This window comes from Oncorhynchus mykiss, chromosome 2 (assembly GCF_057628025.1).
Source record: "Oncorhynchus mykiss isolate SJ-2025 chromosome 2, ASM5762802v1, whole genome shotgun sequence".
Taxonomy (NCBI): domain Eukaryota; kingdom Metazoa; phylum Chordata; class Actinopteri; order Salmoniformes; family Salmonidae; genus Oncorhynchus; species Oncorhynchus mykiss.
The window spans coordinates 13,096,567-13,110,162 of record NC_143023.1 but is presented as its reverse complement, the minus strand read 5'-3'; the positions used below and the strand labels follow the sequence as shown (position 1 = coordinate 13,110,162).

General features: G+C 48.5%; 1 protein-coding gene across 2 annotated transcripts in view; it reads right to left on the bottom strand.

The window, feature by feature from the left end:
* LOC149984850 (collagen alpha-1(VI) chain-like) overlaps window positions 1–13,596 on the bottom strand; it is a 43,142-nt gene that overhangs the window by 10,614 nt on the left and 18,932 nt on the right. Inside the window, exons 25-28 of one of the 2 annotated variants that reach the window (XM_090189113.1) lie at window positions 3,816–3,878; window positions 3,615–3,680; window positions 3,398–3,433; window positions 2,648–2,684 (exon numbers count right to left, since the gene is read on the bottom strand). In XM_090189113.1, the coding sequence (XP_090045239.1) occupies window positions 2,648–2,684; window positions 3,398–3,433; window positions 3,615–3,680; window positions 3,816–3,878 (202 nt within the window). Of the gene's footprint in view, window positions 1–1,810; window positions 2,685–3,397; window positions 3,434–3,614; window positions 3,681–3,815; window positions 3,879–13,596 lie in introns of those variants that run through there. The other variant, XM_090189108.1, reaches the window with a different exon arrangement.

Below are 13,596 nucleotides of genomic sequence, written 5' to 3'. Positions count from 1 at the left end.
GAGGTGTTGTTGAACCAAAGGCCATGTGTGTTGGAGGTGTTGTTGAACCAAAGGCCATGTATGTTGGATGTGTTGTTGAACCAAAGGCCATGTGTGTTGGATGTGTTGTTGAACCAAAGGCCATGTATGTTGGATGTGTTGTTGAACCAAAGGCCATGTATGTTGGATGTGTTGTTGAACCAAAGGCCATGTATGTTGGATGTGTTGTTGAACCAAAGGCCATGTATGTTGGATGTGTTGTTGAACCAAAGGCCATGTATGTTGGATGTGTTGTTGAACCAAAGGCCATGTATGTTGGATGTGTTGTTGAACCAAAGGCCATGTATGTTGGATGTGTTGTTGAACCAAAGGCCATGTATGTTGGAGGTGTTGTTGAACCAAAGGTCATGTATGTTGGATGTGTTGTTGATCACTGGTAGTAATTTCATGTTGCTAATTAAGCTTTTAATGCAGCAATTCTGTCACTTACTATTTTTTTCTACTTTACATTCTATGAAGTAAAGATAACTCATTCACTTTTAGATAGTATGTTGCCAAAAATGCACACAATCGACACTCAACCAAAAAATGTAGAGTGGTTTACAATAAGAGGAAACTGAATGATAAAAACAATGGATTTCATATTGTCTAATGTCTGCAGGTAGAACTGAAACATGAAAAGTAATGCAGTTTTTGTAATGCCATGAACTGTTAGTATTTTGAAAGTCATTGTGTTCTGATTGACTATACGTTCCTCTTGGATAGAAAACATGTGTTTTGACAGAATGATTAGATACTGTATTGAGTCGGGTATGCCGTGCTTTGATAGAGTTAGTGTATGTACAGTAGAGAAAGGGTTTTTAGGTTTTGAAATGTAGAGTTGGTATTTAATGTTTGTATTTGTATTTTGGTTTGAGCAGAAAATGTACTATTTGGCTAATTGTGTGATGTAGGGGTGTTGCTGTCTTAAGAGTTAATCATCTTAAGTATAAGTAAATGCTTTTTAGCAATTGTATTTTTTTTTTTAAACACACATTCCAAACATACACAACAAGCACTGAACTACAGAGTTCTTATAGCTACATTACATCCACAGCTGCCGCCACAATTCGTGTGTCCCTGAGTCTGTGTGTGTGCCTGCATATGTGTGTGTAAGTGAGTGTGTTCGAGTGTGCGTGCCTGCCTGCCTGCGCGTGTGTGTTTAAGTGATTGCATATGTGTGTGTAAGTGAGTGTGTTCGAGTGTGTGTGCGTGCCTGCGTGTGTGTGTTTAAGTGATTGCGTGTGTGTGTGTAAGTGAGTGTGTTCGAGTGTGTGTGCGTGCCTGCGTGTGTGTGTTTAAGTGATTGCGTGTGTGTGTGTGTAAGTGAGTGTGTTCGAGTGTGTGTGCATGCCTGCGTGTGTGTGTTTAAGTGATTGCGTGTGTTTGTGTAAGTGAGTGTGTTCGAGTGTGTGTGCCTGCCTGCGTGTGTGTGTTTAAGTGATTGCATATGTGTGTGTAAGTGAGTGTGTTTGTGTGTGCGTGCCTGCGTGTGTGTGTTTAAGTGATTGCGTGTGTGTGTTTAAGTGATTGCCTGTGTGTATGTAGGTGAGTGTGTTCGAGTGTGTGTGTGTGCCTTCCTGCCTGCGTGTGTGTGTTTAAGTGATTGCCTGTGTGTGTGTAGGTGAGTGTGTTCGAGAGTGTGTGTGTGCCTTCCTGCCTGCGTGTGTGTGTTTAAGTGATTGCCTGTGTGTGTGTAGGTGAGTGTGTTCGAGTGTGTGTGCGTGCCTGCGTGTGTGTGTTTAAGTGATTGCATTTGTGTGAGTAAGTGAGTGTGTTTGAGTGTGCGTGCCTGCCTGCCTGCGCGTGTGTGTTTAAGTGATTGCATATGTGTGTGTAAGTGAGTGTGTTAGAGTGTGTGTGCGTGCCTGCGTGTGTGTGTTTAAGTGATTGCGTGTGTGTGTGTAAGTGAGTGTGTTCGAGTGTGTGTGCGCTCCTGCCTGCCTGCGTGTGTGTTTAAGTGATTGCGTGTGTGTGTTTAAGTGATTGCATTTGTGTGAGTAAGTGAGTGTGTTCGTGTGTGTGTGCGTGCCTTCCTGCCTGCATGTGTGTGTTTAAGTGATTGCGTGTGTGTGTTTAAGTGATTGCATATGTGTATGTAGGTGAGTGTGTTCGAGTGTGTGTGTGTGCCTTCCTGCCTGCGTGTGTGTGTTTAAGTGATTGCCTGTGTGTATGTAGGTGAGTGTGTTCGAGTGTGTGTGTGTGCCTTCCTGCCTGCGTGTGTGTGTTTAAGTGATTGCCTGTGTGTATGTAGGTGAGTGTGTTCGAGAGTGTGTGTGTGCCTTCCTGCCTGCGTGTGTGTGTTTAAGTGATTGCGTGTGTGTTCGTTTGCATCTCTTTCACAAAGTTTGTCCCAAACTCAACCCAGGATAAATTATGCTTCAAATGAACTGTTTAGCTAGGAAGATAAACTGTGTATTAGTCATCTTTAAAGGAGACATGTTTAGATGACTAGTGCAGGGTACATTTCTAACAGTAGAGGTTGGGACTGTGTTCAGGCTCACTGATACATCTTCTAAATCTATGTTGAGTAAACTTATGTTTCACTAAAGGAACATGTTCGGCACAGCACAATGTTCATCTGGAAAATAACCAGTATGACTGAATTTTGAGCACTCAATATACTTACAGCAGAGTTTCTGAATGACCTCCAGGATCTCACATTCCTGAGACAGGTAGATAAATGCATTACAGGGAGATTTAGGAGAATCTTGTGACTGTCCATTTCCATATATATATATATATATATATATATATATATATATATGTGTGTGTGTGTGTGTGTGTGTGTGTGTGTGTGTGTGTGTGTGTGTGTGCGTGCGTGCGTACGTGTGTACATGTGTGTGTGTGCGTGCGTGCGTACGTACATGCGTGTGCGTGTGTGCGTGCGTGCGTGCATGCGTGCATGTGTGTGTGCGTGCGTGCATACATGTGTGTGTGCGTGCATACGTACGTACGCGTGTGTGTGTGTGTGTGTGTGTGTGTGCATACGTACGTACGTACATGTGTGTGTGTGTGTGTGTGTGCGTGCATACATGTGTGTGTGTGTCTGTGACTGTTATGTACGGGAGTGAAATATACACAGTTGTCATTCAGTGTAACCAGTGTTGACTGCTGACCTGTTTGACACAAATCACGATGACAAAGTTTAATACACTGTGACTGAGGAACAGAGGTCACTTTTTTACCTCTGACCAACCTCCTCAAACCAGCCCACCCTACACTCGTCCATCCCTACGAGCTCCAAGTCCCAACCCAATCCAAGTCCCAACTCTTATCCCTGCACTCCCCCATTACACACACACAGTGATGAAAAGTGTGTTGGACTTTGGCTCCTTCCCATCACCCACAATTGCTCCATTATTTAAGAGTTACTCACGTCTGCCCCAGGATGGCCCACTGGGCCTGGTGATCCCTGTAGGGAAGGACACGAAGCCATGAGTCAGATAGCAGATTTTCGTTGGTACTTAGTAGGTACTACTTAACATATTCATACAGCATAGGTCATAATAAAAGTCGAAAAATATGTTAACTATGTATTCAGAGCTGTGGTTCTGTAATATTTACTGTGAACTCAATGTTGTTGTGGAACTTACATTCTCTCCTGTGAGACCAGGGTATCCTTTTGGCCCCTGGGGTCCTCCCCGACCTGGCTGGTCGTTCTGTGGAATCAATAAGGAAGGAGTATGAATGAGCAAACAGGTATTAGCTATGCTAGGCTAGGCAACTTATACCATACGGAGATGGAAGAGGTGGCAGTGGACAGTGCTGAACTCTTTAATCTAAGGTCAACTTACATCATCACCGCGATCACCTGGCAGGCCGACATCACCCTTCAGCCCTGTGAATCCCCTGATGCCCTATGAGAGAGAGAGAGAGAGACAGAGAGACAGAGAGACAGAGACGGTTAGTGGCTTGTGCTTCTAGTTCCGACCGTGCAGTAATATCTAACAAGTAATCCAACAATTTCACAATAACTACCTTATGCACACAAGTGTAAGGGAATGAATAAGAATATGTCATATAAATATATGGATGGGCGATGGCCAAACGGCATAGGCAAGATGCAGTAGATGGAATAGAGTACAGTATATACATTTGAGATGAGTAATGTAGGGTATGTAAACATTATATTAAGTGGCATTGTTTAAAGTGACTAGTGATACATTTATTACATCCAATTTTTAATTATTAAAGTGGCTATAGATTTGAGTCAGTATGTTGGCAGCAGCCATGCTGTTGCACCTTCTTCACCACGCTGTCTGTGTGGGTGGACCAATTCAGTTTGTCTGTGATGTGTACGCCGAGGAACTTAAAACTTTCCACCTTCTCCACTACTGTCCCGTCGATGTGGATAGGGGGGTGCTCCCTCTGCTGTTTCCTAAAGTCCACAATCATCTCCTTTGTTTTGTGGACGTTGAGTGTGAGGTTATTTTCCTGACACCACAATCCGAGGGCCCTCACCTCCTCCCTGTAGGCCGTCTCAACTTGTTGGTAATCAAGCCTACCACTGTCGTCTGCAAACTTGATGATTGAGTCAGAGGTGTGTATGGCCACGCAGTCATGGGTGAACAGGGAGTACAGGAGAGGGCTGAGAACGCACCGTTGTGGTTACCAAGTGTTGAGGATCAGCGGGGTGGAGATGTTGTTTCCTACCCTAACCCCCTGGGGGAGGCCCGTCAGAAAGTCGGGCGGGGTCGAGACCCTGGGTGAACAGCATTCTTACATAGGTATTCCTCTTGTCCAGATGGGTTAGGGCAGTGTGCAGTGTGATTGCGTCGTCTGTGGATCTATTGGGGTGGTAAGCAAATTGAAGTAGGTCTAGGGTGTCAGGTAGGGTGGAGGTGATATGATTCTTGACTAGTCTCTCAAAGCACTTCATGATGACGGAAGTGAGTGCTACGGGGCGATAGTAATTTAGCTCAGTTACCTTCACTTTCTTGGGAACAGGAATAATGGTGGCCCTCTTGAAGCATGTGGGAACAGCAGACTGGGATAAGGATTGATTGAATATGTCCGTAAACACACCAGCCAGCTGGTCTGCGCATGCTCTGAGGACACGGCTAGGGATGCCATCTGGGCCAGCAGCCTTGCAGGGGTTAACACGTTTAAATGCTTTACTCACATTGGCTGCAGTGAAGAAGAGCATGCAGGTTTTGGTAGTGGGCCTTGTCAGTGGCACTGTATTTTCCTCAAAGCGAGCAAAGAAGTTGTTTAGTTTGTCTGGGAGCAAGACGTCGGTGTCCGGGGCTGGTTTTCTTTTTGTCATCCATGATTGACTGTAGACCCTGCCACATATGTCTCATGTCTAAGCCATTGCATTGCGACTCCACTTTGTCTCTATACTGGCGCTTAGCTTGTTTGATTGCCTTGCGGAGGGAATAGCTACACTGTTTGTATTTGGTCATGTTTCCGGTCGCCTTGCCATGATTAAAAGCAGTGGTTTGCGCTTTCAGTTTTGCGTGAATGCTGCCATCAATCCACAGTTTCTGGTTGGGGAAGGTTTTAATAGTCACCGTGGGTACATCATCACGATGCACTTGCTAATAAACTCGTTCACCGAATAAGCATATACATCAATGTTGTTGTCTGAGGCTATCCGGAACATATCCCAGTCCACATAATAAAAGCAATCTTGAAGCGTGGAATCAGATTTCGTCGGACCAGCGTTGAACAGACCTGAGCATGGGCATTTCCTTTTTTAGTTTATAGGCTGGGAGCAACAAAATTGAGTCGTGGTCAGATTTGCCGAAAGGTCCTCTCAGACCAGGGTATCCAGACAGACAGACAGACCATTAAACCTGCAGGTCCTCTCAGACCAGGGTATCCAGACAGACAGACAGACAGACAGACAGACCTTTAAACCTGCATGTCACACCCTGACCATAGTTTGCTTTGTATGTTTCTATGTTTTGGTTGGTCAGGGTGTGATCTGAGTGGGCATTGTATGTTACATGTCTAGTTTGTCTATTTGTATGTTTGGCTTGATATGGTTCTCAATCAGAGGCAGGTGTTAGTCATTGTCTCTGATTGGGAACCATATTTAGGTAGCCTGTTTGGTGTTGGGTTTTTGTGGGTGATTGTTCCTGTCTCTGTGTTTGCACCAGATAGGGCTGTTTTAGGGTTTTTCACATTTCTTGTTTTGTTAGTTTATTCATGTATAGTGTCTATATTAAAGAACCATGAATAACCACCACACTGCGTTTTGGTCCGCCTCTCCTTCACCTCAAGAAAACCGTTACAGAATCACCCACCACAACAGGACCAAGCGGCGTGGTGACAGGCAGCGGCAGCAGGAGCTACGAAGTCTGGAGTATACAACTTGGGAGGAAATAGACAGGTGGGCGGTCGACCCAGGGAGAGTGCCGGAGCCCGCCTGGGATTCGCTGGAGCAGTGCGAAGAGGGGTATAGGAGAATGGAGTTGGAGAGACAAGCACGGCGGCGCGGATGGAAGCCCGAGAGTCAGCCCCAAAAATGTCTTGGGGGGGGGGGGCAAAGGGAGAGTGTGGCAGAGTCAGGAGTCAGACCTGAGCCAACTCCCCCTGTTTATCCTGAGGAGCCAAGGAGGAGCTCAGAACCAGAGCTGGTGTTGGAGGTGAGCGAAGCAGAGACTGTGAAGGAGTTAATGGGGAAATTGGAGGAGAGAGATATGAGGGAGTTGCTGGTTTGGTGCATGAGGCACGACATTCGCCCGACGGCGCGTGTCAGGGATTTAATGGCACCTGGGTCAGCTCTCCATACTCATCCTGAGGTGCGTGCTAGTTGTCTGGTGAAGACTGTGCCAGCCTCACGCACCAGGCCTCCTGTGCATCTCCCTAGCCTTGCACGTCCTGTGCCATCTCAGCACTACAGTGCTCCTAGCAGTGCTAACCGTGGCGGTGCCTGACCAGCAACACGCCCGTGTTATGCGGTGGTTCGCACGGTGTCCCCAGTACGCGTGCTTAGCCCGGTGCGCTACATCCCAGCTTCCCACATCTGCCGGGCTAGGGTGAAGATCCAGCCAGGGCGGTTGGTGCCAGCCCTGCTCTCAAGATCTCCAGTACGCCTTCACGGTCCGGTCCATCCAGTGCCACCTCCACACACCAGCTCTCCGGTGGCAGCTCCCCGCACCAGGCTTCCTGTGCGTGTCCTCGGCCCTGTACCACCAGTGCCAGCACCACGTATCAGGCCTACAGTGCGCCTCGCCTCTCCAGCGCTGCCGAAGTCTCCCGCCTCTCCGGCGCTGCCGGAGCCTTCCTCCTCTCCAGCGCTGCCGGAGACTTCCTCCTCTCCAGCGCAGCCGGAGTCTCCCGCCTGTTCGGCGCTGCCAGAGCTCCCGCCCCTCATTCCAGAGGCGCTAGAGCCCCTCATTCCAGAGGCGCCAGAGCTCCTCAGTCCAGCGCTGCAAGAGCCTTCCTCTCCAGCGTTACCGGAGCTTCCCGTCTGCCCAGCGCCATCTGAGCCACCCGTCTGCCCAGCACCGCCAGCGCCGCCAGTGCCGCCAGTCTGCAAGCAGCCGCCAGTGCCGCCAGTCTGCAAGCAGCCGCCAGTGCCGCCAGTCTGCAAGGAGCCGCCAGTGCCGCCAGTCTGCAAGGAGCCGCCAGTGCCGTCAGTCAGCCCAGAGGTGCCAGAGCCCCTCAGCCCAGAGGCGCCAGAGCCCTTCAGCCCAGAGGCGCCAGAGCCCCTCTGTCCCGAGCAGCTGCCCCTCTGTCCCGAGCAGCTGCCCCTCTGTCCCGAGCAGCTGCACCTCTGTCCCGAGCTGCCCCTCAGTCCAGTGGGGTCATTTAATAGGGTCACCGTGGTTAGGAGGCCACGGAAGCAGACAAGGTGGTGGACTAAGACTATGGTGAAGTGGGGGCCACGTCCAGCACCAGAGCCGCCACCGCGGACAGATGCCCACCCAGACCCTCCCCAATAGGTTCAGGTTTGGGGGGGGGGGGGGGGAGTACTGTCACACCCTGACCATAGTTTGCTTTGTAAGTTTCTATGTTTTGGTTGGTCAGGGTGTGATCTGAGTGGGCATTGTATGTTACATGTCTAGTTTGTCTATTTCTATGTTTGGCCTGATATGGTTCTCAATCAGAGGCAGGTGTTAGTCATTGTCTCTGATTGGGAACCATATTTAGGTAGCCTGTTTGGTGTTGGGTTTTTGTGGGTGATTGTTCCTGTCTCTGTGTTTGCACCAGATAGGGCTGTTTTAGGTTTTTTCACATTTCTTGTTTTGTTAGTTTATTCATGTATAGTGTCTATATTAAAGAACCATGAATAACCACCATGCTGCGTTTTGGTCCGCCTCTCCTTCACCTCAAGAAAATCGTTACACTGCAGGTCCTCTCAGACCAGGGTATCCAGACAGACAGACATTTAAACCTGCAGGTCCTCTCAGACCTGGGTAGATAGACAGACAGACAGACCTTTAAACCTGCAGGTCCTCTCACACCAGGGTATCCAGAGAGACAGACAGGCAGACCTTTAAACCTGCAGGTCCTCTCAGACCAGGGTATCCAGACAGACAGACCTTTAAACCTGCAGGTCCTCTCAGACCAGGGTATCCAGACAGACAGACAGACCTTTAAACCTGCAGATCCTCTCAGATCAGGGTATCCAGACAGACAGACAGAAAGACAGACCATTAAACATGCAGGTCCTCTCAGACCAGGGTATATAGATAGAGACAGACAGACAGACCTTTAAACCTGCAGGTCCTCTCAGACCAGGGTATCCAGGCAGACAGACAGACAGACCTTTAAACCTGCAGGTCGTCTCAGACCAGGGTATATAGATAGAGAGAGATATAGAGACAGACAGACAGACACAGACCTTTAAACCTGCAGGTCCTCTCAGACCAGGGTATCCAGAGAGACAGACAGACAGACAGACAGACAGACAGACCTTTAAACCTGCAGGTCCTCTCAGACCAGGGTATCCAGACAGACAGACAGACAGACCTTTAAACCTGCAGGTCCTCTCAGTTACTTCGAAATTACTTCCGGCGCCGACAGAGATGGCTGCCTCGCTTCGCGTTCCTAGGAAACTATGCAGTTTTTTGTTTTTTTACGTGTTATTTCTTACATTAGTACCCCAGGTCATCTTAGGTTTCATTACATACAGTCGAGAAGAACTACTGAATATAAGATCAGCGTCAACTCACCATCAGTACGACCAAGAATATGTTTTTCGCGACGCGGACCCTGTGTTCTGCCTTACAAACAGGACAACGGAGTGGATCCTATGCAGCGACCCAAAAAAACGACTCCGAAAGAGAGGGAAACGAGGCGGTCTTCTGGTCAGACTCCGGAGACGGGCACACCGTGCACCACTCCCTAGCATTCTTCTTGCCAATGTCCAGTCTCTTGACAACAAGGTTGATGAAATCCGAGCAAGGGTAGCATTCCAGAGGGACATCAGAGACTGTAACGTCCTTTGCTTCACTGAAACATGGCTCACTGGAGAGACTCTATCCGAAGCGGTGCAGCCAACGGGTTTCTCCACGCATCGCGCTGACAGAAACAAACATCTTTCTGGTAAGAAGAGGGGCCGGGGCGTATGCCTCATGGCCAACGTGACATGGTGTGATGAAAGAAACATACAGGAACTCAAATCCTTCTGTTCACCTGATTTAGAATTCCTCACAATCAAATGTAGACCGCATTATCTACCAAGAGAATTCTCTTCGATTATAATCACAGCCGTATATATCCCCCCCCAAGCAGACACATCGATGGCTCTGAACAAACTTTATTTAACTCTCTGCAAACTGGAAACGATTTATCCGGAGGCTGCATTCATTGTAGCTGGGGATTTTAACAAGGCTAATCTGAAAACAAGACTCCCTAAATTTTATCAGCATATCGATTGCGCAACCAGGGGTGGAAAGACCTTGGATCATTGTTACTCTAACTTCCGCGACCCATATAAGGCCCTGCCCCGCCCCCCTTTCGGAAAAGCTGACCACGACTCCATTTTGTTGATCCCTGCCTACAGACAGAAACTAAAACAAGAGGCTCCCACGCTGAGGTCTGTCCAACGCTGGTCCGACCAAGCTGACTCCACACTCCAAGACTGCTTCCATCACGTGGACTGGGAGATGTTTCGTATTGCGTCAGATAACAACATTGACGAATACGCTGATTCGGTGTGCGAGTTCATTTGAACGTGCGTTGAAGATGTCGTTCCCATAGCAACTGATGGCAGCGTGAAACTGAAAGCGCGAACCACTGCTTTTAATCAGGGCAAGGTGTCTGGTAACATGACCGAATACAAACAGTGCAGCTATTCCCTCCGCAAGGCTATCAAACAAGCTAAGCGCCAGTACAGAGACAAAGTAGAATCTCAATTCAACGGCTCAGACACAAGAGGCATGTGGCAGGGTCTACAGTCAATCACGGACTTCAGGAAGAAATCCAGCCCAGTCACGGACCAGGATGTCTTGCTCCCAGGCAGACTAAATCACTTTTTTGCCCGCTTTGAGGACAATACAGTGCCACTGACACGGCCTGCAACGAAAACATGCGGTCTCTCCTTCACTGCAGCCGAGGTGAGTAAGACATTTAAACGTGTTAACCCTCGCAAGGCTGCAGGCCCAGATGGCATCCCCAGCCGCGCCCTCAGAGCATGCGCAGACCAACTGGCCGGTGTGTTTACGGACATATTCAATCAATCCCTATACCAGTCTGCTGTTCCCACATGCTTCAAGAGGGCCACCATTGTTCCTGTTCCCAAGAAAGCTAAGGTAACTGAGCTAAACGACTACCGCCCCGTAGCACTCACATCCGTCATCATGAAGTGCTTTGAGAGACTAGTCAAGGACCATATCACCTCCACCCTACCTGACACCCTAGACCCACTCCAATTTGCTTACCGCCCAAATAGGTCCACAGACGATGCAATCTCAACCACACTGCACACTGCCCTAACCCATCTGGACAAGAGGGATACCTATGTGAGAATGCTGTTCATTGACTACAGCTCGGCATTCAACACCATAGTACCCTCCAAGCTCGTCATCAAGCTCGAGACCCTGGGTCTCGACCCCGCCCTGTGCAACTGGGTACTGGACTTCCTGACGGGCCGCCCCCAGGTGGTGAGGGTAGGCAACAACATCTCCTCCCCGCTGATCCTCAACACTGGGGCCCCACAAGGGTGCGTTCTGAGCCCTCTCCTGTACTCCCTGTTCACCCACGACTGCGTGGCCACGCACGCCTCCAACTCAATCATCAAGTTTGCGGACGACACAACAGTGGTAGGCTTGATTACCAACAACGACGAGACGGCCTACAGGGAGGAGGTGAGGGCCCTCGGAGTGTGGTGTCAGGAAAATAACCTCACACTCAACGTCAACAAAACTAAGGAGATGATTGTGGACTTCAGGAAACAGCAGAGGGAACACCCCCCTATCCACATCGATGGAACAGTAGTGGAGAGGGTAGCAAGTTTTAAGTTCCTCGGCATACACATCACAGACAAACTGAATTGGTCCACTCACACAGACAGCATCGTGAAGAAGGCGCAGCAGCGCCTCTTCAACCTCAGGAGGCTGAAGAAATTCGGCTTGTCACCAAAAGCACTCACAAACTTCTACAGATGCACAATCGAGAGCATCCTGGCGGGCTGTATCACCGCCTGGTATGGCAACTGCACCGCCCTCAACCGTAAGGCTCTCCAGAGGGTAGTGAGGTCTGCACAACGCATCACTGGGGGCAAACTACCTGCCCTCCAGGACACCTACACCACCCGATGTCACAGGAAGGCCATAAAGATCATCAAGGACATCAACCACCCGAGCCACTGCCTGTTCACCCCGCTATCATCCAGAAGGCGAGGTCAGTACAGGTGCATCAAAGCTGGGACCGAGAGACTGAAAAACAGCTTCTATCTCAAGGCCATCAGACTGTTAAACAACCACCACTAACACTGAGTGGCTGCTGCCAACACACTGACACTGACTCAACTCCAGCCACTTTAATAATGGGAATTGATGGGAAATTATATAAATATATCACTAGCCACTTTAAACAATGCTACCTTATATAATGTTACTTACCCTACATTATTCATCTCATATGCATACGTATATACTGTACTCTATATCATCGACTGTATCCTTATGTAATACATGTATCACTAGCCACTTTAAACTATGCCACTTTGTTTACATACTCATCTCATTTGTACATACTGTACTCGATACCATCTACTGTATCTTGCCTATGCTGCTCTGTACCATCACTCATTCATATATCCTTATGTACATATTCTTTATCCCTTACACTGTGTACAAGACAGTAGTTTTGGAATTGTTAGTTAGATTACTTGTTATTACTGCATTGTCGGAACTAGAAGCACAAGCATTTCGCTACACTCGCATTAACATCTGCTAACCATGTGTATGTGACAAATAAAATTTGATTTGATTTGATTTGAGACCTAGGTATATAGATAGAGAGAGATATAGAGACAGACAGACAGACCTTTAAACCTGCAGGTCCTCTCAGACCAGGGTATCCAGGCAGACAGACAGACAGACAGACATTTAAACCTGCAGGTCGTCTCAGACCAGGGTATATAGATAGAGAGAGATATAGAGACAGACAGACAGACACAGACCTTTAAACCTGCAGGTCCTCTCAGACCAAGGTATCCAGAGAGACAGACAGACAGACCTTTAAACCTGCAGGTCCTCTCAGACCAGGGTATCCAGACAGACAGAATGACAGACAGAAAGACCTTTAAACCTGCAGGTCCTCTCAGACCTGGGTATATATATAGATAGACAGACAGACAGACAGACAGACAGACAGACAGACAGACAGACAGACAGACAGACAGACCTTTAAACCTGCAGGTCCTCTCAGACCAGGGTATCCAGGCAGACAGACAGACAGACAGACCTTTAAAACTGCAGGTCCTCTCAGACCAGGGTATCCAGACAGACAGACAGACCTTTAAACCTGCAGGTCCTCTCAGACCAGGGTATCCAGACAGACAGACAGATAGACAGACAGAACTTTAAACCTGCAGGTCCTCTCAGACCAGGGTATACAGACAGACAGAAAGACAGACAGACAGACAGACAGACAGACCTTTAAACCTGCAGGTCCTCTCAGACCAGGGTACATAGATAGAGAGAGACAGACAGACAGACAGACGTTTAAACCTGCAGGTCCTCTCAGACCAGGGTATCCAGACAGACAGACAGACAGACCTTTAAACCTGCAGGTCCTCTCAGACCAGGGTATATAGATAGAGAGAGACAGAAAGAGAGACAGACAGACAGACAGACCTTTAAACCTGCAGGTCCTCTCAGACCAGGGAATCCAGACAGACAGACAGACAGACCTTTAAACCTGCAGGTCCTCTCAGACCAGGGTATCCAGACAGACAGACAGACAGACAGACCTTTAAACCTGCAGGTCCTCTCAGACCAGGGTATCCAGACAGACAGACCGACAGACAGACAGACCGACAGACAGACCTTTAAACCTGCAGGTCCTCTCAGACCAGGGTATCCAGGCAGACAGACAGACAGACAGACAGACAGACAGAAAGACAGACAGACAGACAGACAGACAGACCTTTAAACCTGCAGGTCCTCTCAG